Source organism: Poecilia reticulata, chromosome 6, assembly GCF_904066995.2.
Source record: "Poecilia reticulata chromosome 6, P_reticulata-male-v2, whole genome shotgun sequence".
NCBI classification, from domain to species: domain Eukaryota; kingdom Metazoa; phylum Chordata; class Actinopteri; order Cyprinodontiformes; family Poeciliidae; genus Poecilia; species Poecilia reticulata.
The window spans coordinates 1,229,054-1,255,668 of record NC_088835.1 but is presented as its reverse complement, the minus strand read 5'-3'; the positions used below and the strand labels follow the sequence as shown (position 1 = coordinate 1,255,668).

Below are 26,615 nucleotides of genomic sequence, written 5' to 3'. Positions count from 1 at the left end.
CTTAAACCTTTTCTCTTTTTTTGTCACGTTACGACCACTGTTTAATGAGAATTTTATTTAACAAACCAAGTATTGCAAGACTGTGAAATGGAAAGAAAATAAAAGTTTTATGCAACCACACCGATGCTTCCTAGGCCTTGTAAAAAGTAAGAAAAATTCAAGAGGTAAAAATACTTTTGTAGGGGACTTTAAATGCTATGACCATGATGGTCATTTTTAGTTCAGCTGCAAAAAACACAAGTCATAAAAATGTCATTATTGTCACATGTTTCAAAAAGTAGCTCCTGGCAATAAAGGACCAATCCCAGCCTCGGTAAGAGTTTCAGCAAGAGCAAGATAAGACGAAACCGTGAAGCTTGAAAAGGACATATTTTAAAACGGTGTTAGTTCGCCACCTAGCGGTGAACAGTGTAGCACACACAACGAGGCAGGATCTGTATATTACGGGCTCTTTTACTGTTTACAAATTGATGACACAAAAGACAGTCACATCGACTTTTTTTATACTGTGAGGAAATAAATAGCTTATAGATTTCATTTAATGTGAGAGTACTTTACGGGTTTAACTAGGAGGGGAGACTTAAATGTTAATGTACGAGAAGGGCAGGCAATCATATAATGGTTTATCTTCTCACCTGCTCCTTTTCGAACAATTTGTGTACGACTATTTGTCTCTTTATTATTTTTTCTATTCTGATTGTACTTTTTACGTTTCATTGTCTGTGTTTGAAATAAATAGATAAAGTTTCGATGTTAAAGTTTTGATGTTTTCAGATCCCAGTTCTGTTTGGAATTTACCAAAGCAGAGTCATTATCTCTTTATGTATGCAGAAACCAGAAGAGCATTGTATAAAAAAAGGAAGGAGAGCAGTTAAAACAATAAGGACTAGACCTTTCATCCATTCATTTTCGCTACACTCTTGTCCCATAGTGGGGTCGGGAGGGTTGCTGGTGCCCATCTCCAGGTAACGTTCCGGGCGAAAGGCGGGGTACAGGCTGGACAGGTTGCCAAATCTGTCTCAGGACAAAGACTAGACCTATTTTATTTAAAAAAAAATAACCCACTACGTATAACATAAATATGATGTCGTGGTGTATATTCACAAGATAACATTATTTAAATAAAATTTTGATGGTTTGATTTTTCAGAGCATGGAAAGGCTGAGTGCTGCTGAAATGTTTGTATTTAGTGTTAAACTTGTGAGGTGTGGATCTGATGAGCGCTGAGGCTCAGCTGGGAAGCCACCCATGCGCTGACGTCACGGGGCTCTGACAAGCTGGTGGTGCCGGAAGAAAAGATGGCGGATCATGAGGAGCAGCTATCCGACGAGGAAAAGGTAATATTCTGATAAAAAGCAGGTTAATGATCGCAGAGAAAACGCTTAGGTTACAGGTTTGACTTGCGTTTCTTGGCAACTTTTTGTGCGAACTGTGGCGTCGGTCGGCGTGATGGAATTTGAAGAAAAAACCCGGGCCCGCAACAGAGCCGCTGCTGCTTCTGCTTTATTATTTTTAGCTCAACTTCCGCTCGTTTGCGAATCTCTAACGGGGGGCTCCTTGTACGGTCCTGACTCAAAATAGGACCCGTCAACATATTAGAAATTCACCTGAGCAAACCCCCCACTCGGTTTTCACTCGGTGGGCTCGTCGTTAGCCCCCGGGCTCTCTGGTTACTGGTGTTGTGGAAGTTTTCAGACCCCAAATACTGCTAGCTTGGTTCGGTCATTTAGCCTAGCTGCGCCCTGCTAACACAGAGCCAGACTTCCTAACAGTAACACGCCCTGCGCTGTTTGACGCTGGGTTGTTTTATGAATAAAGCCAAAGTGATGCGCTGTCCGCTTGTTTTGTTTATAGCTAAATGTTTGTAGAATTATAGGAAGGCCGTTAGATGTGGCGTGTAGACATAATTGGAAACTCCAGAAAGGAGCTCCGTTTAAAAAAAAAAAACAACAAAGAAAGAAAAAAAAAGTAGAACAGAACCACTCGGAACGCAGTAATATATTCATATCTTTAAGAAGCGCATTCAGGATGCTTCACATCAGCATGAAAGTGTCTGCTGAAAACTTTGTTAAGGCAGTATTTCAAACATTTGTGATCCTGTTAAAAAAATTTAGTTAAAATATGAGAAAACCGTCAAACATAAAAAAATAATCAAATTTACTGCTGCGTGTAATTTTATTGATGTCACGGTTTAGTCATTTGTAATTTTTTTTGTTGGCTTTTGATTGTATTTAGGGGTCAAGAAGTAGCGAGCAAGTTGATCCTAATCATAATCTGTAAATCGACAAATTAACGTTTCTTAAACGGATCCAGTCAAGATTCACAGAATATTCTTTAGAATTTTTCAGAAAAGTCAGAAATGAATATTTCTTGTTAACCTTTGGAGGTGCTTTATGTTGCGCTTCATTGTAGTTTTATTATTATTATTATTATTATTTTATTAAATAACACAATGTTTTATTATTTATTCATCTATAGTAAGGATAGTTAAGTTTCTTTTAAAGTTAGCATTAGATTTTATTGCAGCTGGTAATGTCAGGTATTATTGTGAATGTCATAGTGAACATCCACACAGCGCAAAACATTGTGCATGCTCCATGTCAACAGTCGGCAAGCAACATTGATTTTAATTTTTAAAAACTTGTGCAGTCGTTTTAAATGTACTCAGCTCATTTTATTTCAGCTCATATGAAAACTGCTAGATTTTAATAAGCAAAAAATATGTATATTCACCTTGTGAGAAACAATGAGTCGGGGGATTTTGAATATATTTCAACACCATAGAAAGAAAACAAAATAAAAACAAAAATGCATTTAAATAATAGTCAGTGGCAAGAAGAAAGATCCAAGGGATGCAGCTAGCTCTCTTTATTCCAACTAAAATTTACATCAGAAATTAAAACTTTGCGAAAATCTTTGCATCAACACAGCCAAAGTAACAAAATCTGCTAAACACAAAGGTTAATAATTCTCCAAATTGACATTTGATATATGTTTATATATTTCAATGTCTTAAAAATATTTTCTTTAAATGGGTATAAACCATTTTTCCTGTGTCAGGTAGGAGGATCTTAGTGGCTGTTCTTGCTCCACTTCATTCACATTTGTGGACATTTTTTCATTCAGTTTCTTTCAGGAAACTGTCTAGTTGAGTGGCTCAAAGGGAGAATCTTGAAGCTTCAAGTGGGGGGAACTAAACAGAAAAACTACCAGAGGCAAGAAAAGGCAAAAGCCAAATGTTTCCTACAAACCCTGACTAAAAATATGTCAAGTATGGCTGCCATGTGTTTTACAATACAACAACAATAATAATAATAATAATTTGTCAATTCATGCGTCACAAAATCTTGTACACACACATAATTCACTCTCAGGATTCATTTCTACCACACCAGTTCCTTCGCAGAACATATGGAGGTTCCTTGATCCTGCCTTGAATTGTTCTCTAATTTATGGGGCTTTTGTGTTACTGTATGTAATGAAGTGCTCTGAGTTTGTGTTGGCAATAATAATTAGTTTGGTCATTGACCACAGTCATTGGTAAATCTTGATTTCCAACTTACAACAACTGAATTTGTTTTAGTTCTTTTAAATAAAGTGCAACCACAGTTGAAAACCAGAACATTTTAGCTCTGGTTTTTAGCTCAGCTCTGGTTCTCAGATCAGTTTGTGCTGAAATATTCTCCACTGCACTTCATTTTTGAGTAGGAAGTAAAGCTCAACATGCTAAAACTACTGGATTATTTTGGGGCATTTGGGCTCTTTAGCTTTACTGTAGTTTGTCGTATTTTCTGTAAATATCCCTTAAGATGGTCCAAGTACCAATGAGAGGTGTTTTTTTATTTTTTATTTCTATTGACTTGCTTCAACTCTCTCCCAGAAGCCCTCACATTTAACTTTGCTACATGCTGTTTAATTTCTCACAACGGTGGTTAAAAGTTGGTGTAAGAAGTTGGACCTTATGTAGTCTCTTTTTTGTTTTTGTCAAACATTTTGCAGTGCAGGATGATGCAACACGTCTCATCAGTCCCAAAGTCATCTTTTGATGTGTTTAGATGCATTTGTAATTTTTGGTTATCAGCAACCATTTTGTGCCTGGTACAAACAATCTTTCTAGCTAGAGAATAGTGGACTGTTTGCCTTAAGCGCCTACTAGATGAATTGGTTGAAGTGTTATCTTTTCTGCTGTCTCTGGCAGTGTTGTAGTACTCGAGATCGGTCTTGGTCTCGAGACCATTATTTGATGGTCTCGCACTCGACCGCATTTGGTCTCGGTCTTGTCTCCGTCTCGGGCGCTGAGGACTCAGCATTTTATTTCAAAACCAGAAGATCTGTCTAGTAGTCAGTAATAGAATATTACTTCGCTTTCACAGACAGTGGGGACTACGTCTAACTTTTTTGTCACTTAGAAAAGTATCTCAAAGAAAGGTAAGCTCCGTTGACTTGATGTTAGCAAAGCTAGCTGTGTAGAGACACATGAGCATTGTGATAAAAAAAAGTTCACTCACTGCGCTGAATTATTGTGCGGAGATGTTGACTGACTTGTCGCATATATGAGACAACGCTGTGTCCAAAAGTCTGCAATGTAGGGATGCGACATTCAGGAGCAGTACGATTCTTCTGCACGGGTCTTTACTTATTAGATAGGACTGGAGTGTCACTGAGAGCCGTTGTTCCATCAGATTACCATACGCTGTCAGAATAGCATACATCAGAGGTTCCCAAACTGTGGCGCCGTGCCATTGCAGGGGGGGCGCGGGAAGCCGTTTGGATGAAAAAGAAAAACAAAAAAACATGAACGCTGTATGCGCTGGGTTTTTACCTTAGAATGGCCAAGTCTGTTATTCCTCTGTCAATTTGATACAGTAGGGGCTTCCACACTTCCCATATCTGTGTCCTCTGTCACTTTTATCAGCAGTTAAAACTGTTTAATCCATTGTTAACATGTGGTAATCTGTTTTTCCGAGCCGCTTTTAACGCAACATGAGCACAACGACGCTGAGTTTACACCTGTGTGGCAGCAAAGGAGACCTGCTGCTGCTGTGCGGAGCTGCACAGATGTGTTAGAATCATGGCAGCAAACCAGCAAAACGCAAAGAACTTTTCAGTTTTCCCCCCAAACTAACAGACTGTTTAGTAAAGCTGTTTGATGCAGGTAAAGTTAGCTAAAAGATGACTAGCTAGCTAATATCAATACATCACCTTAAGCTTGTTAACAAGTAGCTTACAGGCTAAGTTGTTGTCTATGTTCAACTACATAGATTCATTTTGCCCCCCAAAAAGTCTATCCTCCCCCCTCCCAAAAACACATCGTTCAACCACACAGCTATTTGTAGGGGGGGAGCAGAAAATGTTTGGAAACACTGGGGGAGGCGCAGGACAAGAAGTTTGGGAACCACTGGCATACATGTATCTACTTCTTGCTTGTTGCTCCTTGGTCAGTGTTCAGAGTGACAGGGCATTGCCTCAATTGCTATGTTTAATGGTGCAGACGACGGTTTCTGACATGAGCAACATGGGTAAACACCCAGGGCGTTATCTTTTTAGGGATGGCACGAGACCACCGCGGATCGTAGCACAGAGATGGAAGTAAAGGAGAAGAAAGAGTTTGTTAAATTTAACATTGGTTAAATTTATTAAGTATTTAATATCTGTGTTTTTATGGGAATATGGATCTTTCAGATCAATTTGAGAAGTAATTTTGATCATATTTCACATTTTATTGTATGTAGAGCGCGGCGCTGGGCTTGGTCTTGACTCGGTCTCAACTTCCCTCGGTCTTGATCACGACTTCCCTCTTGTTAGGTGGTCTTGACCACAACACTGGTCTCTGGTTTTGTCTTCACTTGGCTGTCTGTACAGAACCTCTGTTGTTTTACACTTGCAGCACCAGACTTGTCAGTTGATACACTAGCTGCGTTTCCATTACAGATGTGTGCATAACTTTGTCAATATTCTGCTATTGTAAAAAAAAAAAACCCCCACAATTTTACAATTGCAGTGTTTCTGTTAAGTAAGAGACGCAATTAAAACCAGACATGGTAAGTCATTAAAAAACACGTGACGTGTCCTTATTCTCCAACTATTTCCTGTTGTCTTCTTCTTTGTGGTTTGCACCAGTGGTAACATCTGGTTGTTGATCATGTGCCTTGTTTTATGCAAAAAAAGTGTTTGCATTGCAGTTTTGCAAAATCAACCAATAAGCCCCACCTCATTATAGCACCAAAACTTAGGAAAAACGAGGTTTTTTGAGATTGTCATGTTTCCATTAAGCAAATTAATTTTTTAAATATCAAATTGTGCAATTATAGTTAATGGTAACACAGTTACTGAAGATGTTTGTAGATTAATTTACACATTACATATGTAGTTTGGCAGAATAATTGCAGAATTAACCTAAAATGTAACCTAAATTTACTAGCTGAATTACTCTGATCCACTTTGCGACTTTAATGCAAGTTTAGTTTTATTCAGCCTTCTTTTATATTCGTTTAACATTTTGTTGAGCAAATCATCTTGTTTGAGTTTCACTGCTTCATCCTTTTCTCTCAGGAAATAGTTGTTAATGGTGGGGTTTTTACAAATGTATTATATCTCACCAACAATCTATTTAGGAGTGTACTACCAACAATTGTTTTGTTAGGGTTTAGAATCCTTAGTGTAGAACTTTTACTAGTTAACATGATGTAGTTTTTGTGGCAGTTTATTTCCTCTGAATTCCCTTGGTGTGTCCAGTTTTTATATGGCCATCTGCTGCCTGCAGTTTGCATCGTCCATCGTTCACTGATTGGATCTGTGAGGTTTACACGGTTTTACCTGGAATCTACCACTGACATCCAGTAATTGCTGATGTTACAAACCTCCCCGTTTCCTGAAAACAAGAAGGAAAATCTTGTTTCAGTGGGAATCCAGTGTCTTAGATTTGGTTTTACTTTGTTCAATGTGTCTTTTGGAGGTTAATTCTGATTTATTTAATAACTTTTCTTTTGTTTTATTACGGCCAGTAAGTTGAAGGTTTTCTCTGGGCTATTGTAGACAAGGCTGAGGAATATCTGGTTTTTATTGTTCCCATTTAAACTCTGAAAGAACAACCAGAAAACCTGTTCAAAACATGGGAACATCTCTGCTGCTAATTCTCATGAAAGATTCTGAAAAGCTTTGAGTCATTTGAGTAGCAGCCCCATCGGCTTCCTGACTGCAGTAAAGAAACCACACCGTGATACAGGAAGCTGCTGTTACTCAATCTGCTTTGTTCCTGTTCCCTTCACTGCTTCTTTAAGGCAGGTGTCAGAAATAATATAATTATTATAGTTTACCTGATAAATGATTATTCTCAGAGAGACTTTATCAGATTTATGACAAACTTTACAGATCTTGAAATTGAATGGGACATAGATTTGCATAGAATCAGACCTTCATAAGAGTTTAAATTTGAGAAGAATTGCCGTAGGTTATAGTTGAGCTTTTATTTAGTTTTGTAGAGATTTATTGATGCCGGAAGACTTTAGTTTTTTTTCATACATGACAGAGGAAATCCCCAGTGAGCCTCCAGATCAAGCCCACTCTACATAGCCCCTCGGGTGAATGAGGAAGCTGAATGAATTGCTTTCAGTGAGATGCTACTAATGATTAAATAAGGGAGTTAAATATACTTTTTATGGTTTTACAAATGAGGGATTGATAAAAACCATATTGGTAATATTGGTAATTTGTTCACACTTCTTGTAAGTGTTTAGTGAAGCAGGAAAAAACAATTGGGGGCTCTGACAGTTTATTTCACTCAACAGGCACTGATGTTTTCAAGCCTTTATTTATGTTTATTATGATGAAAAGACAACATTTAGGATTAGAATATTTCAGTAGACCAATAAAAACATTTGTAATACAAAGCTACTTTTTAATCTGTTACATAAGCCTTATTGGAACATACATACCAATTTATTGAATGGCTGTAAATTAAATAAACCATTATTGATTTATTCATTGGCCTGTCACAGTGACACATTTTGCTGGAAAATAATTTGTCCCAGAAATGACTGTGATAAACAATCGTACTGTCATTTTGAGACTATTATCAACTAACATTGCAATAACAACTATTTTGTTAAGCAGAGAGGCATAAATAGAATAAAATGAATCAATTTTTATTACTAGTTCCACTAAAACATCTGACCAGAGGAAATGGTTTTTAGCTTTCAGTGTAAAAGCACCAGTTGCGTGGGACTTTATCTAATTATATTGATTTTTGTTTCAATATAATTAGATATTAATTGAACCAATGTGTAAAGTACCTTAAGATAAGAAATACCTTAAACTGGCTTTGTATGGATAAGCAGAATAAAACTAAATCATATTTACCTGCCAACACCACTGGGATGCATGCCAGTGAAAAAACTATTTTATTCTGTATCTTTAATACAAAACTCCTTAAGCATCTAAAATAAACGCAGCATCACAGAACAAATCCACGCAGCTTTAGTTGTCAGCGTTGCTCGCATTTCCTTTGTAAATTGATACAATCTTTGCAGCGCCGCCGGCCTGTGCACTGGCTCGTTTAGCACAGTGATGCATGCCTTCCAATTTATGATGCACTAAAGTTTCAATAAAAGGAACCATTGGTCACCTTTATTGGTTCCTGAGCAGACTTTCAGAACTGGGCCGGAGATGTCCCTGAGTGATGATGCTCAATTTAAAGTTTAAAGAGCAACATGGCTAACGTCTTTGAGAGTTTGAACATCAAAAAGATGACTGAGATCAATCTGTTCTCTTTCAAAATGCACACAGCAGCATGAGGTTCTTGCAGCTGTATTCCATATCTGGTGGCTTCCGCCTGAAACTGAAGAATGCAGAAACGGAGGAGAGCTGTCTGTACCTGCCTGCAGCCGAACTACTCTGCTGTCGCATATTTTGCAACAGTTTGAGTTTTGCCTTCCTTTTAAAAACAAAAATCCTTGTCGCTTTTTTTGTTTTGTTTTGTTTTTAAAAAAGGCTTATGACTTTTAAAGATGGGGAAGAGATTACAAGATTATGGATTTAAAGCTACCTTTATCAAGTAACCCATATTTTTTTTACTCTTATGAGGGTGGTGTTTGTTGCATTTAATTGTTAAATTAGAACAAAGTCAACTCAAGAGTTTTCTAGTCCTTAGAAAGTCTGAATGAAACGATGGTACCTCGTTGAACACCTGAAAATAGTCAGTCAAACTCATCTGTTGGGACCAGTACCAGTATTTAATTCTTAAACCAAATGCATCTTGTGGTGCACAACCATTCAACATAGCTGGCTGCAATATGAAAGTGTTGGTGTGGAAAAATGATTACACCAACACTGTATCACTAAAATTGTTTTAAAATTACTGGTAGAAAAAGCCTTCCAAGTAAAATTTGGTACTCTTTTTCTTTGTCTCGGAGAATAGCAACAGGCCTCCTTTTAAATTAATGTACAGCTGTTATCAAAGGGTAGTTGGTCCTGTTTTTTAAAAAATATTTTGTAATAAAGATATTTATTTTTTTGTTATTGCTTGATTGTGGTTTCAGCATCAGTTGGGATTGAGCAAAGTTCCTCCCTACAGGAACGGTTGGGACGGGGTGGAGAGGCTCTGCAGAGGCTGTCACAGGGAGCAGTCGTTGGGTAATGTGAGCAGGAATATACAGTGAACACATGGAGAACAGAGACCAGCTGGTGTCTAGGCTCAGAGAGCTCAAAGACACAAGAATCCCACGCTGCGGGGTTCCTTATTTCCCACATTGTGTGTGTGTGTTTTTGTGTGTGGGTGCGTGCGCGTGTGTGTGTGTCTGAACTATTGAAGCAGCAGCCAAACTCCACGAGTTTTCCCCCAAAACATCAAACGGCTTGATGTTTTTTAGGTCATCTGTGGTCTGGGGAGAGAAAAATTGGAGGTCACGGTATATGACCTCAAATTCATGACCAGAGATTCTAAAGCATGACAACCAATGATCAGACAGCTGGGACTCAACTTGAGGTGATGATCAGGGTTGAAACTTTGACTGTTTCCATTTTTTGTTTCAGGTAACTGTGTAGGACAGATAATAGCGGCGCAGCAATTTCAGTTTTCTGACCCATCACCAATCTTTAAAAAGCCTGACCTGCTGATTCTAATTTTGGCTAATACCGATTTAAAAAATGTGAATAATTTTTTTGTCTGTCAAATAGCTAAGGCCCTGTGCACACAGAAACAAGCACAGTATATTTTTGCAAACTATTAAGAACAAATGTGGGTGACTTGAAGATTTAAAGTGACATGGCGCCACAAAATAAATACATGACACGTCTGGCTGTGTTCTGAGTCAAGTCCTATTACAGTCCCAATATAATGAAGGACAACCAATCCCTGCAGAACGACGCCATGTTTATTTGAAACCGGCGTTCTGAACTGTATCCATTCTGGAACCTGATTTCGAAAACAATTTCTGCTGGTTTTCCTAAGACTCCGAATCTGCATGGAGACTGCCTGGTTGTCATGGTTTAGGCTTGGAAACCATTGATTTATCCTGGAGATTATTTTAGGATCCACCTGGAATTATCTCTGTAGATTTGGCCTAGAGGTAGCAACAAAAATGCTAAGACAGCTGCAGTGGCTGAATTTTCAGACCTTCGCAGTGGATACGATTGGTTTCAGATGCAAGTGTTGACCGATCGCCTAAAGCTGAGGAAACGGGCTGATTTATAGGTGGTCCCCTGTTAGCTTACGGGTGAGTTTAGAGGTGAAAGAACATCCTACTATCCTGATGTCTTATTAGTACAGATTTTATTTTTTGTTACAGGAGCCAAATTAAATTAGTACATTTCTTATCTTTTGGGGCCAGACTCTGTGGTGTTCTGCTGGAAAAGCCAACAGAAAAGGTTTAATTTAACTTCCCTCCCTGCTGACACATTGTTGAATCTGGTTACAGCGTCTCTGCAGGCCTCTCCAGTCATGCTTACACATGAAACTGTTTCAGACTGTGAAACTCTACTTTTCACTGCGTAAAGACCTATTCTAGCTGATAAAATTGCCTTTCCTTTCAGCTCTCCTTCAGTATCAGAGCTTCTGCACAACATCTCTATACAGATCAAAACTCTTTCACATTTCTCCACATCCTAAAATTTGAATCCCTATTAAATTATCCCCATTAGAAGCAGATGGAGTCTGAAGCAGACTTGCATGTTTTTCAGATGAAAGTCTGCTTCACACAGCAACTCAAAGGCAGTCGCTCCTGTTTAAGTTGAACAAATGGTGACTAGCTAATCCTCACAGCGTGGAACTCAGTGCTGCTGTCACCTAATGTCGTTTGTATTGTTCTCGTCCATACGAAGATGTGAAAAGCGACTCAGTAGCGCTACGTTTTTGAGGTCTTTACGGAGTTGAGGACAAATCTGAAACACTTGAAGCCTGTTGAAGAACTTTAATGGCGTGAGATGAGCCAGTGAAGAGCAGCACAGTGATGGAACTGCTGAGCGCCTATCAATAGTGTTTCAAAGATGTCGTCCAAATGCTTTCAGTGATGATGCTGAGTGATTTTCAGCGTAACCCTGGAGCTCTTTCTGCCAACAGCAGAGAGAAAGGGAACACACTCTGTAAAAGAATTTTACTATTTTAAAACAGACAAAAGAATTTGATGTGAATATTTAAAACTGTCTTTAGCATCATATATCAACAATTAGCATACTCAACATTACAATTTCATCGCTCTCTGGGTGTATTTCATAGAAAATGCAATTCTAACCCTTAACTCTAGGAATCCAAAAGTCTGCCAACATACTACATAACAGATCAGAAATATTAAACTGGACAACTTCTACACTCCAGTCTACCTTTGCGTTACTCACTGAAAGTCTTTCTCTCTTTGCTTTAAACACCAGACATGTCTCAAAAGCGTTTTAGTTCAGATGGCTCCTTACATCCTTTGGTTTTAAACACATCAGTCATACTGTAAATTCAAGCATTGCATATTCAACACCCACCCACCGAGTGTTATTAGAGAAGAGTTTAATATAATGTACTGTTGGGAGTTGTCAAATTTTTGATTACTTGTAAATTATTACATTTTAACCAAAGTACGACATGCATATCGACAAAACAAGCAACATTTTCAATTCAATAACACTTTTTGCTGCTAAATTATTGAATAAATCAACATATTTACTCAACAACAAAGATATTTGTTTTTCTGTTATTCAGATTCTTCACCCATCACTTTGGTGCAAAGTGCTATTATATCTATTCAGCTTTCAGGTGTTTCAGGAATACCTGATCATTCATGGAACTTTGAACAAAAACCTTAGAAATGTGGGGTGTAGATGCTAAAGTTAGCATTTTGGGCGCCTGTTCTGCTGCTGCGTGTTTAGCTTTGAGATGCTATGAATATCTTCACTAATAGGCTAACTCCTTTTAGCACATCTGGAACACAATAGTCTTTTCCAGCATCCCATTAGTTTGTTTTTTAAAGCAGGAATTAGAAAGCAAGAAAAGCGGCTTTCTCGTCCGCTGTTGTTTCTGGATGTCGCTTGTGCATCATATTTATGGGCATACTAGAAATGTGTGAATACAAAGGTTCCTTCCAGAGTCTTTGCATGTTTAACAAAAGTGTTAATTTTAACGTGTTAAAATCTAGATTAAAACGGTTTAATGAAACAGAATTGCTGGTTTAAAAAAAATTTAATTACCACTTACTTGGTGCATTACTATTCATCATTGTGACAATATAAATGTAGCTACTCCATATAACTGGCTTAGCCTGATGTTGTGACTTCAGTTCAAAAGAGACCAAGGTGCTTCTATAGTTGTATTATCAGTTAGATGGAAACCAGTTTCTGTCAGAGAAAAGGCCTCTGGGTTATACTTTATACTTCCATTTAGTTAAAACAATGGACTCTTCCTGTGGGATCATCGTCCCAAACTCGCACATTCAGTTTCCCACCATCTTTCTCCAGATCAGACACGCCTCTTATTGTAAAGTTGAGTTGTTCATTGATTGGACCCTGACCATTTTACAAGGGATAGCTCTAATGGAAGCTAAGTTTGAATTTGATCCTGACACACACACACACACACCAGATGTGTGCCTTCCTTACTGCCTTCATTTCTCTTAGCATCACTCATTAGCAGGAATCAATCTGTAGTTCTGAGAGGGTACTACAGCACTTGTACATACACTGCTAATAAAGGCCCCTGGGACAAACACACTTACTCACTCTAAAGCACTTAGTCTCAACCACACACACACGCACGTATAATCTCTAGCAAACTAACTGGTGACACCAGAAGCACCCCGACTGGTTCCACTGTACCCTGCCAGTGATAGTGGCAGAGAGATACAGAGGTAGGCTAACAAACTGTGTGCACTACCAGCCTCAGCACATTTTCATTTCCTTATATGGTTGTAAACCAAGCAGGGGAGGGAGGGGTTGCTGTCTCACTGTCAGTTGGACATGTGACCTGGAAACAGGAAGTGCTGTGCTGCGCAGCAGAAGAGAAGTAAAGTAATTAGGACTGCTGGTGTAGCTGCAGGCCGACTGACAGGACGGGGTATTACCCCTCCCTCCAAACCTGTTACACAGACACCTCACACCCTCTGTTGGCCGCAGTGTGTAGATGGAGGAAATTCACAGCTTTTTTTTTCTTTTTTTCGGTGAATGCAGAACTTGCAGCTTCAGAAACAGAAGTTTCAGCAAAATGTATTTTTTTAGAGCAGCTTTGGTGGGGTCTGTTTTCATTTTGAAGCATTTAGTTCAACTCTTTAAAGGGTTATTACAGTCACAGACATTTGAACGATGCGCTGAATTGAGTATTTAGTCCTAGTCAGTTTTTGAGAATTATAATAACCATATTAAAACTGTCAGAATAACTAAAAATATGTTTTGTGACTTTTACTTCTCTTTAATAAACTAATATTAACCAATCACCTGAAATAACAGAATGCATGTCAGTGTTATCTTTTCCTGTATGTTAGCTATTTTTCCTTTTTGAATTCAATTTAAAAAAAATCAAATCCATGCTTCCTCCTATAATACAAAACTAGATGAAAACTCTAAAATCATTCTGAGGCAAATTCCATCCTAAGATTTGAATTTGTGTGTTTATTATTTTAATAGACGCCAATACATTTAAGCATAGATCAGTCTTTGGATTCATCAGCTTATTCACATTTTCAACTTCCTGTGATTTTAAACACACACTTTTTAGGTTCCTAATTCTGTAAAACATTGATATGACTCCAAAAGACTTTTCTGATAGCCGTACCAAAGTACTTAGCTCGTGAATAAATGTCTCGTTTGTCACTTTATATCTTCATACTGTAATGCACTTTATTGGGATTTGATGTGTTGGACCACTGAAAAGTAGCACATTTATGACACATGGAAGGTAACAATATTTGAAAGACACCTTGAACACCCTGCTACCCCACTTTACTCTGTTACTCTTTAATTAATTCCTTTACAACTAATTACCTTTAGAAGTCATTGGATTTGTAATTAGATCCAAGCTATTTTTGGTATAATCTCAGAACTAGATATCAGTTTTCTTCCACTTTTGGTTTTGGTTGGTTTTTAAATGCAACAAACACTTTGAAATGAATGGTTGTTATGTAACTCGATGTGCAATGGGTCAGGGCATATTTGCACTTTTACAAGGTGTTATATACATACTTAAACACTTTCCTGATTTTTTTATTTTATATTTTTTTGTTTGATGAAGGAATTCTAATAGATTCATTGCAAATGCCTAAAAGAGCTGATTGTTGTCGGGGAGTTCCGTCAGTGATTTTTGATCTGTACTCATGTTTTGCTGGTTTGCTTGCAGGTACGCATAGCAGCTAACTTTGTCATCCATGCCCCGCCAGGAGAGTTCAACGAAGTATTCAATGGTGAGTGCTTCAATTGTTTTTCATTTAACAGTAACAAATGAATTGATCTCCACAATTCAACTTTCAAAGTTATTTTGATTTGCCTGATTTATGTTAAGTTTACAGAACTTTTTAAATAGGCAGTATTATGTAAAAACAACTTTTTTGAGCTTTACATCATATTACAATGTTATTTCCTCATCAAAATAGTATTGCTTTGATTCTTTCATGCATGATTGAGAAATCCTTTAATCTTTAATCCTTTAATATGGGCGAACATAGCTCCACCTTCGAGCTCCTCCTTAGAGCTGCAGTTTCCGAGCTTCCGTCTCACAGAGAACTCCTCACCCAGGACTTCCCAATAGACTAGCCAGCAGCAATTAGCAAATACCTGTTGGAACTGCGAGTCTTCTGAGCTCATTATAGGAACTACTTCCCAGTGCAACTATGGTAAAAATGTTGTTAATAGGTTTATAGTGGAACAATGTTGTGATGACTTCGTGAAGGCGGAGTTGCAGAATAAGCAGGAGTTTTTAAAGAGACAGAGGCCCAATTTCAAGGCGTTAAATTACTAAGTCAAATTTCTTTTAAGTCATATTTGACATATACAGAATTTTTATAACTGAAGGCAACTTAGCTACTTGTTCTGCTATAAAATTTCATTATTTGCCTAGAGAACATGTACTGCCACTTTAACAATTCATCATCACATAATTTTAATATTACCATGTTACAGAAGAAAACGGCTTCATGCTGCGATTCCAGAGTCCCATGTCCTGCTCAATGGCACTGGACTGTTTACATTTCCCAGTACCTCATTACTTTTTTCTCATTTCTTTTTCCAATCCTAACGTTTCAGTCTGAGGCCGTTTAAAAGCTGTGGGCAGCAGAAGTCTTTTGCTCCTATCTGAATCTTCTGTTGATAGACGGCAATGACAACGCCACAGACATGTTGCTGCTAGTGAGAACGGCATGTACACACTCACAATGTACTGTTATCACTTGCTTGATTAGAATTGTAGATTTCTTTGTATATTTGCAGTGAACACACAACCAAACCCCCAGTTTGATCTTATTTTGTGCATCATGCACTAGATCCATCGAGATCTCATGCCCTGAGCTGCTTTCAGATAATGTAGTTGAGATTGCAGAACCAAGGGGGCGTGGCTTACAGCTTGCAGCAATCACTTTTACAATGGACCTTACCACAGAGGCCGCATTTCATTGGCTAATGCCCATTTTACGTCACAGTGCAGCTATCACGTGCCTTACCGTCTCACAAACTCATGCTAATATACATTGTGGAATACCAGACCGACAGAAAGTTTTTGCGTCAGGACTCGGAAAAAAATTGGTTCTCCGTCAGTGGGGTATCTGTACAGGCGTTGTCAGGTATCCTGATCATGTTTGGAAATAAAATTCAGATTTCCAAAATCTGAAACGGAAAGCCTTGCTTGGATCAGAGCTTGTGCACGACCGCATTTGCTGCTCAACCGTCGTAGGATAAATAAGAACAAAGGAGTGTCTGCTGGTGTAAGTATTATTGCTTTGCTTTCTTTGTGTTTAGTGAATGAAAAAGATAGTCAATAATAAACACATCCATTATGGAAACCTTTTAGCCAAGTACAGCATAATGGCAGTACCAATACAACTTCTACATCCTGAAGCCTGTCTGTTACAGCCTTACGTTAGCTGAACAGATCAATATGCAATGTGTACCGTATCTGACATACATTAAAGATTTTATTTAACCTGAAAAGGCTTTTTACTAAAATGTAATTGTGTTAGCCACGCTAGCACCGAGTACCATGTATAAGTCCTAGGCACATTCGAACCCTCAAAACCATGAATGCCCGATTTACCCAGCCTTGCAAGAACAATGGCCATCAGTGAGCTTGTCCACGGCTATATTTATGCTGAGGGTGTGAGAATCTGCTGTTTTTCTCATCGACCGGTAGCATTTAGCTGTGACGCGCACAATGTTGGAGGCATCGCGTGGCTCAAACACCTTGATGTTCAAAAAAGATGACATGAACTTGTTGGTTCCCTTGTCCATTGTCGTGGCTGATATTTAGTGAAAATCCGGCAGAAATGCTACACTAATCGACTCAGAAATACTTTGCAGAGAACGAAAAATGCCATGTTTAGACATTGGAGCTAAGCTGTTAATGTGAGACATGAAGTCATGTGGGACTTTCGAGGGGCGTTTCTGGGCGGAGCTTGGTGAGGTCCATGAAGTATTGGTGCCAGGTTAATGATTTTTTTTTTTTTTTTTTTTTTTCATTTCGGAAATAAATTCCTAATCTGAGAAAAAAATTGTATAACAAGGTTGTAGTTATGCAAGAACAAAGTCATGGTAAGAAAGCTGACTCACCTCACTGTAACCAAATCTACCTGCTGGTATAAATGAAGTTGATTGGCATAATGTCAGCAGAATAAAGTTGTAATAATGCAAGAATAAACTTTTTTTAAATGCAAAAAAAATTAAATACTGTAAAACTGCTATTCTTTGAATTGTGTACAAACAAAATAAAAGTAATAAAATTTACAAATTGTGCTGTACAGAACCTGTTTTCAGTCAGGGATGCTACATTAACTTTTTAACAAGTCTAAAAGTTGTTGAATTTACATCAAACTGTGAAACAGAGCTGTATTATGTTGTCTCTTTGTGCACGGAACAGGAACCTTTCCCTCTTTAACAACCTCAACCTCTCATTTTACCTTTTGCTGTAAAAGATGACAATATGTCAATGTTTCCCCTCTTTTTGTCCCACTGCTCCCACTGATACAACAAAGAATGAGATGCTTCGGCCAATTGCAGCTCAGTCTCCACAACACGAGCTTGTGCTTGTGCCCTCTAGGGATTCTAAGTGTGTGTTTTGGCATCGTAAAATCCTACCATAATCTGTCGCCACCTCTGAGGAACACTGGAGGACGAGGGGAGAGGGGGTCTGCCTGCAGCTTATCACAGTCTGACAGACACCCGCAAGAATAGACCCCCCCAGTTCCCCAGCACTTTGCTCACTTTGATCTCTTAATAATTTTGTACCCTTTTCCACTGAGCTAATTTAGCGTGTCTGCTTCCTTTCCTCTGGCATAAACCCTGTACAGAGTGACAGGAGGCAAATTTGTGTTTGTGACATTGAGCTGCAGCCTGTGCCTTCACCTTTTTCCACTTTCTCACTTGTAATCCCTCCATTTTTCTCCCCAGATGTGCGATTGCTGCTCAACAATGACAATCTTCTCAGGGAGGGTGCAGCACAGTAAGTCTGTTTTGTCGTTGCCATTTGTTGCTTCTGAAGTTCTGTAGCCTGTTTCCATGTCGCCCAGACGTTGTCAACAAAACCCGATGAGCCGACACAATTTGACCACAATTGCTGAATGTGCTGTTGTTGTTTTTTTGTGTTTTTGTTTTTACGCTGCCAAAGTTTTTTTTTTTTTGTTTTTTTTTTTACGCTGCCAAAGTGGCTCCGACCCGCGGAGTACCTTCTGGCTCCCACAGAGCCGTCTTGATCCAGTAAATATCCTATTGCTGGCTCATGGCCAATTACTGCTCAGCAGAGGGGGGCATAAGGATTACACTGTCAGAGGTGCTTTAGTTCAGAAACTTTATAAAGCAGTGCTCTGATTATTTTGAAAAGAAAATCCGTTAACAGATGATTAACAGTGATCCTTTTAGCCATGAGTTGCTATTTTCTTCCTAATCCTTGTACATTGTTAATCAGTAACTAAATTATGACTTTATACTCAGAGAATGAATCAAAATAGGATGTAAATTGTAATAATATATTTTTTTCCTCTTCTAGTGCTTTTGCACAGTACAACTTGGACCAGTTTACTCCGGTGAAAGTTGAGGGCTACGAAGAACAGGTGAGCTCCCGTTTCCCTCATCCATGAGAAAAGTGAAAGAACAGGACTTCAGTTTCAGTGTGGTGAATTATTTTCTGCCTTTTTAACATTGTCTAAATCCATGTTTAACACTGGTGATTGCTACCACCACCATTTTCACCATTTGTTTATTTTGGGACAGACAGTCTTTGAGGTTGGAGGGCATTCCCCAGGGAGTCTGCCTATCATTCTTAAATTCATCTGTATAAAATTAAAGCCTTAAAATATCCAAATTCATTCTGATAACTGTGTTGGCATGTATGATATTCATAGGTGATAGATTTTGACAGGTCTATTGAATCTTATATATTCTGTTTTTTTTTATTTTTATTTTCTTATGGGACTTTTCTGTCGAGCAAAAGGTTGAGTCACAATCTGACATCATCTTTGTGTTCTGTGACTTGAGGTGACTGAGGCTATAGTAGTTAACTGCTAATATTCCAATATACCTTTGCTAGCTGTTTTGCATGTATCATTGCATAAATAAGTTGGTGAAACCTCCAGAAACCCTGTTCTTACCATCACCCTCTCCCATCGCCCAGTCTGCCTGGGCTAAAATGTTATTAGTTCAAATCAGAACTAATCTTGGGCTGTAAGATTACCTCAAACCTAAAACTGCCAGATGTTTGAATCATTTTGAGCTTAACTGTAGTTAAGAAAACCTGAAGCAAATACAGTTGCTGAATCTCACTATATATCAGAAGCAAGATGATTTCATTTAGAGTAACTTGTATTTTGAGCACTTTTCTTATGTTAGCCAGAATTCTATTTAAGAACCTGACTATCATAAACTATCAAATAAGATCACGTTATTTGTTTTTTTTTAAACCATTTCAGCCGCTTGTTGTTGTCACTTAGTTTTTATGATGTGGCAAATGAATGTGGGTGTGCGTTCTGTAATGATTGCAGAGTATTATGTAAAGATGTCATCATGTCCCTGTGTTCCTTTATCGCTGTATGAAATTCCCCTGTCAAACACCCAGCAGGCTGAGCTAAGAGTTGAGCTGGAAGGCGCATGGAAAGTTCAGGCTGACGTCTGTGTCTTTAGGTTTTTTTTTGTTTTTTTTTAATGGGATATATTTTTCTGTGCCTCAGTAAAACTGATTAGTTTTGTTTTCTTATTTCACCCCCTCTTTCTTTGCCCCCACTCCACGGTTCAGGTCTTAATTACAGAGCATGGTGACCTCGGGAACGGCCGGGTCCTGGACCCAAAGAATAAGATCTCCTTCAAGTTTGACCACCTGAGGAAGGAGGCCAACGACCCACGCCCGCATGATGTTGACGGTTCCATGGAAGGCTGGAGGAGCGCCGTGGACTCCGCTGTCAGGGCCTACGTCAAGGAGCACTACCCCAACGGAGTGTGCACTGTACGTTTCAGCCCGCTTCCTGGAGCCAGCAGCAGATGTTTAGTTTTACTACAGACATTCTTACTGCATGTTCTTTAATGAACGACACCTTAACCTGTCTCTGTTTTCCCTTCAGATTTATGGAAAAACCATCGACGGGCATCAAACCATCATTGTGTGCATTGAGTGCCATCAGTTTCAACCCAAAAATTTCTGGTACATCTCAAACGGTTTAAAAGTTAAAGGAGCGGTGTTATGTAAAATTCCCTCACCAAAACATACCTAGAGTGTTGTCTTGATTATGTCATGCATGTTTGGAAACACCTCAAATCTCCCGTGACAGCCATACAGCTGTGCAAAATGCATGGGTGTACCCTAGCACCAGTTTCCAAGCTTCCACATGAGCAGCACTCCACCTGTGACTTCCCCACTCAGCTCCTTCAGACGAGTGAGCAGCAATTAGCAAACACCTGGTGGAACTGTTCACCTGCTGAGCTCATTATAGGAGATACTTCTCCGAGCAACGCTGGCAGAAACATTGTTAAAAGGTTAATAGAGGAGTCATGTTGTGATGACTTCCTGAAGGCGGAGTTTCAGAAAGAGACAGAAGTCCAATTTCAAAGCTTTAATTAAATAGTCAAAATTATATATATATAATATGGAAGTTTTATAACAACTGAACTTCACATGGGTACCTAATTGTGTTGTAAAATGGCACAGGGTTCCTGGAAAACACACAAAGCACATAAGTCCCCATTTAATTTCCCTTTTGATTATGATGCGTTGGACCCACTGAGCATTACACTGATGATGTTTTTTTTCCAGCACATGCTGATTTTCAAGACAACCTCATGCTCTGCATAATGTGTGTAAACCTTTTAAGGCTAATACAATAATTATCAGAGGACTTTGAACACTCAGCAGCAGTGCTGAGCTGTTTCTCATCGTGTTAATCTAATTGGATAAGAGCTGGCCCAATCCTATTTGCTGCTGGGTTTTACTGAGCTTAGGTGTCGTTTGGGGTAATGATCCCACAAGTCTTGTGGCTGCTACCACTGACTGTTCCCTCAGGAGAAAGGGGAGCTGTCGGGAAGTCCCAACATTCTTTAAATCAGAATTATGTCATGTTAAATGCTCAGTGTTTTTAACAAATAGAGCAGATTAGTTGCATCTTTCAAGCTTCAGTAGAATCCAGAACTTTCCTGAGTTGGAATGAGACTTCCACTGCGAGTCGAAATATCACAGTATTTACACACAAATAAAGCAAAATTTATTAAATATACTGACATTAAACATACTTTTTATTTAGGTCCACATTTGTGTGTAAACTTTTTTTATTGGTCTGTCCATCCTCTTCATAATGTCTCAGAAAACTGTATCTTTAATCAGAAGCTTTTTCAAATTTGCTGTAATACAGACCGCTGGTGATGGCTGCCCAAAGCCATCACCACAATAACTCTATGAAGAAGTTTTAATTAATTATTTACAATATTTAATTTCCCTTTGGGATCAATAAAATATTTTTGAATTTAGTATTCTAATTTTAAAGGTTTTCATTACACGTGAGCAAAGCTCTCAAACATCCATCTGTGAGTAATTGGTCTATATAATACATTGAACGTAGCAATAAGGTTCCTGAAATAAATTTACTTTTTTATGATATTACGCTAATTGTGATGGTAATTAATTATATTATTATTTTTCCAGGAATGGACGCTGGAGGTCAGAGTGGAAGTTCACCATCTCTCCCTCCACCACTCAAGTGGCAGGAATCATGAAAATCCAGGTATCTGATTTGCTCTTTCTTGTTGGTGAATCTGACTTTTTCTGCATGTTCCTGACAGCAAGTTGAGTGCCGAACCAGAAACGAGCATCAGGCCTTTCAGCTGCTTTTCTTTCTTTGGGAAACACGTTTCAAACATGTTAAAAATTCTCAAAATGAAAGATTACGCTTTCTTCTCTCTGTTTTTTTATTTTGGCCATTTTTCAAGGTGTGTGATAAAAGTAGGAAAAACTGAAGCACTTGATATAACAGACACAGTAGCCTTAGATGGAATTGCTTGTACATATCTCCAGATCTGTGTTGAATATTTATAAAGTCTATTAAGGTAAACTCATTCCATCATCCATAATGATTTAGAACGGCGGCCTACTCCCCCACTCACTCTCCTGTATGGGTCACATTGAAGGTATTTGTATTCTGTCTAGGCTCATATTTCCATATCAGATGCTGCCTATCTGATTGCTCTGATGCGTGCCTAGCAACAAGCTCACTCATCTGGAGAGAATTTAAATGGAAAATAACCATCAGATTCTTCAGATGGCCACATGGTGTCCAAAACAAGCCTGACTGCTCCCAGTTCATACTGGAGAAGCTGTACAGCTAACTACAGTCATACGCTGGTCACATCCCAAATTTAGTCAATATTGGTGTCATGTCTTTGAAAGAGTTCTTTCAACTGAATGTCCCACAAGATCCTGCATTAGTTTTAAGAACTGTAGCCAAAGAAGAATGGAAGATCTAAAATGTTGTTTCATTGCTTAGCTTTCAAAAGCAGAACTATTAAATGGATAAAATCAGACCCCCTCTCCCCCGACGGAATATACATCGGTCCATACTGATTGAGGCTTTAGAAACCCATTTTCATCTAGTGAATAAATAATTCAATAACTTATGAGTTGGTGTCTCACTTACTGCCATCTTTTCACTTTGTTTCAGTTTTTTTTTGTTTTTATTGTCTTTTAATAAATTTCTTCAGGTGAATTCCAGAGATTTAACGTAGCAAAGCATAATATATTGTCACCAACTTAAGATATTTTTAGCATATTTGCATCAGTCTCATAAATAAAACTGGACTAATATTAACTTATGATATTTATGTCCAGCTGGTTGCCGTTTGTTTATAGAGGGGAGGGAAGGAGGGTGGTCCTGTGATAGTTTTGCTGTGTCAAAGCATAATCCTTTGACACTGCAAATGATTATGCTGTGTTTGGTAGTAATTGTCCATAACTAAAAAATTTCATATTGTATGTCGTTTTTTACCATATTGTTTTTCTACATTCCAACTTTTTAAAAATGTTTTCTGATGTAACAAATTATTCTTAGCAGTTGTTTGATCAGAGAAGAAGTCATTAATACATGTTAATCAACTATCCCATAGTAGCAGAGCTATGCCATCAGGTCGGTCACACAGTGAATATTCTGTTCTTTCATCTGTTCAGGTTCATTACTATGAGGATGGAAACGTTCAGCTGGTGAGCCACAAAGAGGTTCAGGAGTCCATGACTGTTTCTGTAAGTATGACTGCAAACCTGTCTTACTCTAACTTTAATGGTGTGGGGAGCTGTCGGTGAATAAGTCCAGATTCTTACAGTGATGAGTTTTCTAATATGAAAACGTTTCCATGGGGATTCTTTTTTCACTTGCACAGTAGAGATGATAGCCAGTGTTCTTTAAAACCTAAACTTGTTCTAAAACAGATGATGAACGTGTTTTTGTTCTTTTAGAACGAGGCTTCAACTGCTAAGGAGTTTGTTAAGATCATGGAAGCTGCAGAGAATGACTATCAGGTATGTTAGTGGCGTGAAACTGACCTTTCACCCCTCTGTGGTGAAAGGTCTGGTCAGTTTCACCACAGAGGTGGTGAAACTGACCAGAAAAATAAACACTTTATTGATCAGTGAATCCAACATAAGAAAAACACTCTTCAGTGTGGCATTGTCACTGTAGCAGGACAATGCAACCATACTCAGAATAAAGCTCATAGAAAAGAAACTATTTGTATTCTTCCATTGTATTTCTGTACAATGGCAGAAATCTTTTAAGTTTTAGAGACAAGGCTACAGTGTGTTATCTGTTCACATTGTTCATTACGCTAAGCACAAGTGTTGTCCAAATGTTATGCAAAGCAAAAGCTTTAGATTTAGGTTCTGTTATCATGTTTTCATTTTTTTAGTACTCAAATTCTGTGTAACAAAACTCTCTCACACGTCACCCCATCATCTATACCTCCTTAAACTTCTGGACTCTTATTATAAAATTAATTGATCACAGAAAGGCTCCTTAAAGAAGGGCCACAGTTCTAATAAATGAATGATTTGACAATATAGTGCAAGACAAGACATAAAACATGGTGGTTCTTTTTGCTGAAATCTTCACTAATTTAACTGCAACTTTTAGTTGTTTTGTGGAATATTGGCTTGATATTACTACGTATCTTTCTCTTTGAGAGGTTAACGTTTTGAAATATTTTTTAGTAATTTTCAGATCTTGGAGGAAAATTTAAATCAGCCAAAAATCGATGATAGCAGATCTGAACTTTACAAAATCAGCGATCATAGTTCGTCTGCTTCCTAGATATTAAACCCAGTTGGTACGGCTCAGTGCTTTGAAATGCGGTACTCTCTTCTCAATCTCATCAGAAAAAACTTTGTCAGGAATATGTTTTTAGGCTGAGGGGGGAAAAAAAGCAGCAAGAACCCATTTAATTTTATGTTTATAAATCTGCATCGCCACACTCCTAGAAAATACTGATTCACATTTGTTAATTAATCCTTTAGGCTAGGAAAACAAATTATTTTATCTAAATTTGGCACATTCACTCTTCTTCCTGTATAATCATTTTATATTAACTTCCTCTTTCAGACGGCCATTAACGAGAATTACCAGACCATGTCGGACACTACCTTCAAAGCCTTACGCCGCCAGCTTCCTGTGACACGCACCAAGATCGATTGGAACAAGATCCTGAGCTACAAGATTGGCAAGGAGATGCAAAATGCTTAAAAAGAAGAAAAAAAAACAGCAGAGAAGAAAACAGACGGATCCCCTTAACCTCTCACCCTCTCCCAAACAATGTTGCATGACTGGATAGTTGTATCGTCTTTGTACAAAAATTAGAGAAAACGGGAAAAGAAGGGTTTGGTCTCACAGCCAGAAGTTGTCCCATACATGGCTACCTTTCTTTACATGCACTGTATTATTGGATCCATGATGATAAATGTTTAGTGTATTTGGGGGAAAATGAAAACCAAAATCTAGAGGAAACATTGGAAGACATAGGAAAAAAAAAAAAAGAGCAAAAACTTGGATGCAAGAACGTATGACGTTTCATTACCACACGTGCAATATCTGAGTGAGGCCACACCTTTTATTTTGACCTGATGAGAAATGGATTGAATTTGCAGATGTGGTTAAAAACAAATCATTTTTTGGGAGACTTTTTTTCTTTTTCTTTTTTTCTTTTTCTTTTCTTTTTTGTTTCTTTACGAAAGAACCCAGATATTACGGCTGAAATAAACGAGTCCTTTCACTTCACTGTTAATGTTCCGTGCATAAAGCAAAACAAAAATAAATGGTTTTGTGTTCATCTTTGGCACAATCAGCCAACATTGACAGACACTCAATGTTCTTGTCCCCTCATTTTGGTACTTTTCCTCACTGTCTGTCCTACATGTGAGATCTCAACTTCGCAGTGCTCCTAGCCTTTTTGACTTGACATAGTCTGAACTCACTCAGTGCAGAGAGTTTGGACCACTTCAACAAGCTTAATTAACAAGACATGAGTCGCTCAATAATGTGCTTAATGTCCAATTTACAATAAAACTAAAAAAAGCATCACTTTTTCTCCTCCAGTGCTTATTTTTTATTAAAAAAAAGCAGAACCTGACTGTATTATATAAACGAGGCACACTGTAATATATTCCTGTATGAAACAGCCTGTCTGTCAGTTTGGTGATTTATTTCCATGAGATTAACTGTAATTCAGTCACAATTATGTTGCATTAAATGACAAATTTTCTATTTACTGACTCCTAATTTTTTAAAATATTTACTGTGTTACAGCCAAAATTCTTCGTTTTTGACTTCACATTACTCTGCAGCGCAGTGTGATTGTTAAATGTCACCCAGTTACTGTCATGAAGAGTTAATCTAACAGATGCCAGAGCTGCTCGTAGAACCGCTTCATAAACTACAACATTACTACAGTTCATTAAAGTTTCTAATTCAATTCAGTTTATTTCTATAGTGTCAATTTGCAACAAATGTCTCAATGCACTTTACAAAAAGCAAGTCATTTCAATTCAGTTACCCATACATTCCAGTTAAGCAGTTAGTTATACAGATTAGATTAAAAAGTTTCTATCTAAGCAAACCCTGCAGATTTTATCGAGTGGCTGGTAGCATTCACTCCTTCTGGACCAGCAAGTAGCAACAATCGCTTGCGTTGTCATTGACTTTACAGCAATCCCTCATACCAAATATACATCCAGTGACAGTGGAGAGGAAAAACTTCTCTTTACAGGAAGAAACCTCCAGCAGAACCAGAACTTGGCTCAATACAAGAGACCATCTACCACGACTGACTGGGGGTTGAAAAGAGAGTACAACGTACAAGAAGAAACTGATGTTGGATTATTTTTGATGTTCATGAAAGTTAGAACTTAAAAGAAGAGGGAGAATGAGTAGTCGGTGGCAGCATTATCTCAGAAAAACTGAGAAAACCTAAAGTTAGCAGAGAAGCGGCTTACACCT

The 26,615-nt window shown here is 38.2% G+C and overlaps 1 protein-coding gene across 1 annotated transcript; it reads left to right on the top strand.

Moving 5' to 3' along the window:
* The first annotated feature begins 1,182 nt into the window (after positions 1–1,182).
* LOC103465634 (capping actin protein of muscle Z-line subunit alpha 2) lies at positions 1,183–25,883 on the top strand. Its single transcript, XM_008410643.3, has 10 exons — positions 1,183–1,337; positions 14,804–14,867; positions 18,058–18,109; positions 18,653–18,716; positions 19,895–20,101; positions 20,217–20,296; positions 21,788–21,866; positions 23,303–23,374; positions 23,588–23,650; positions 24,726–25,883. The coding sequence occupies exons 1-10, from the start codon at positions 1,299–1,301 to the stop codon at positions 24,864–24,866; spliced, it is 861 nt and encodes a 286-aa protein (XP_008408865.1). The 5' UTR covers positions 1,183–1,298; the 3' UTR covers positions 24,867–25,883.
* Positions 25,884–26,615: the final 732 nt, after the last annotated feature.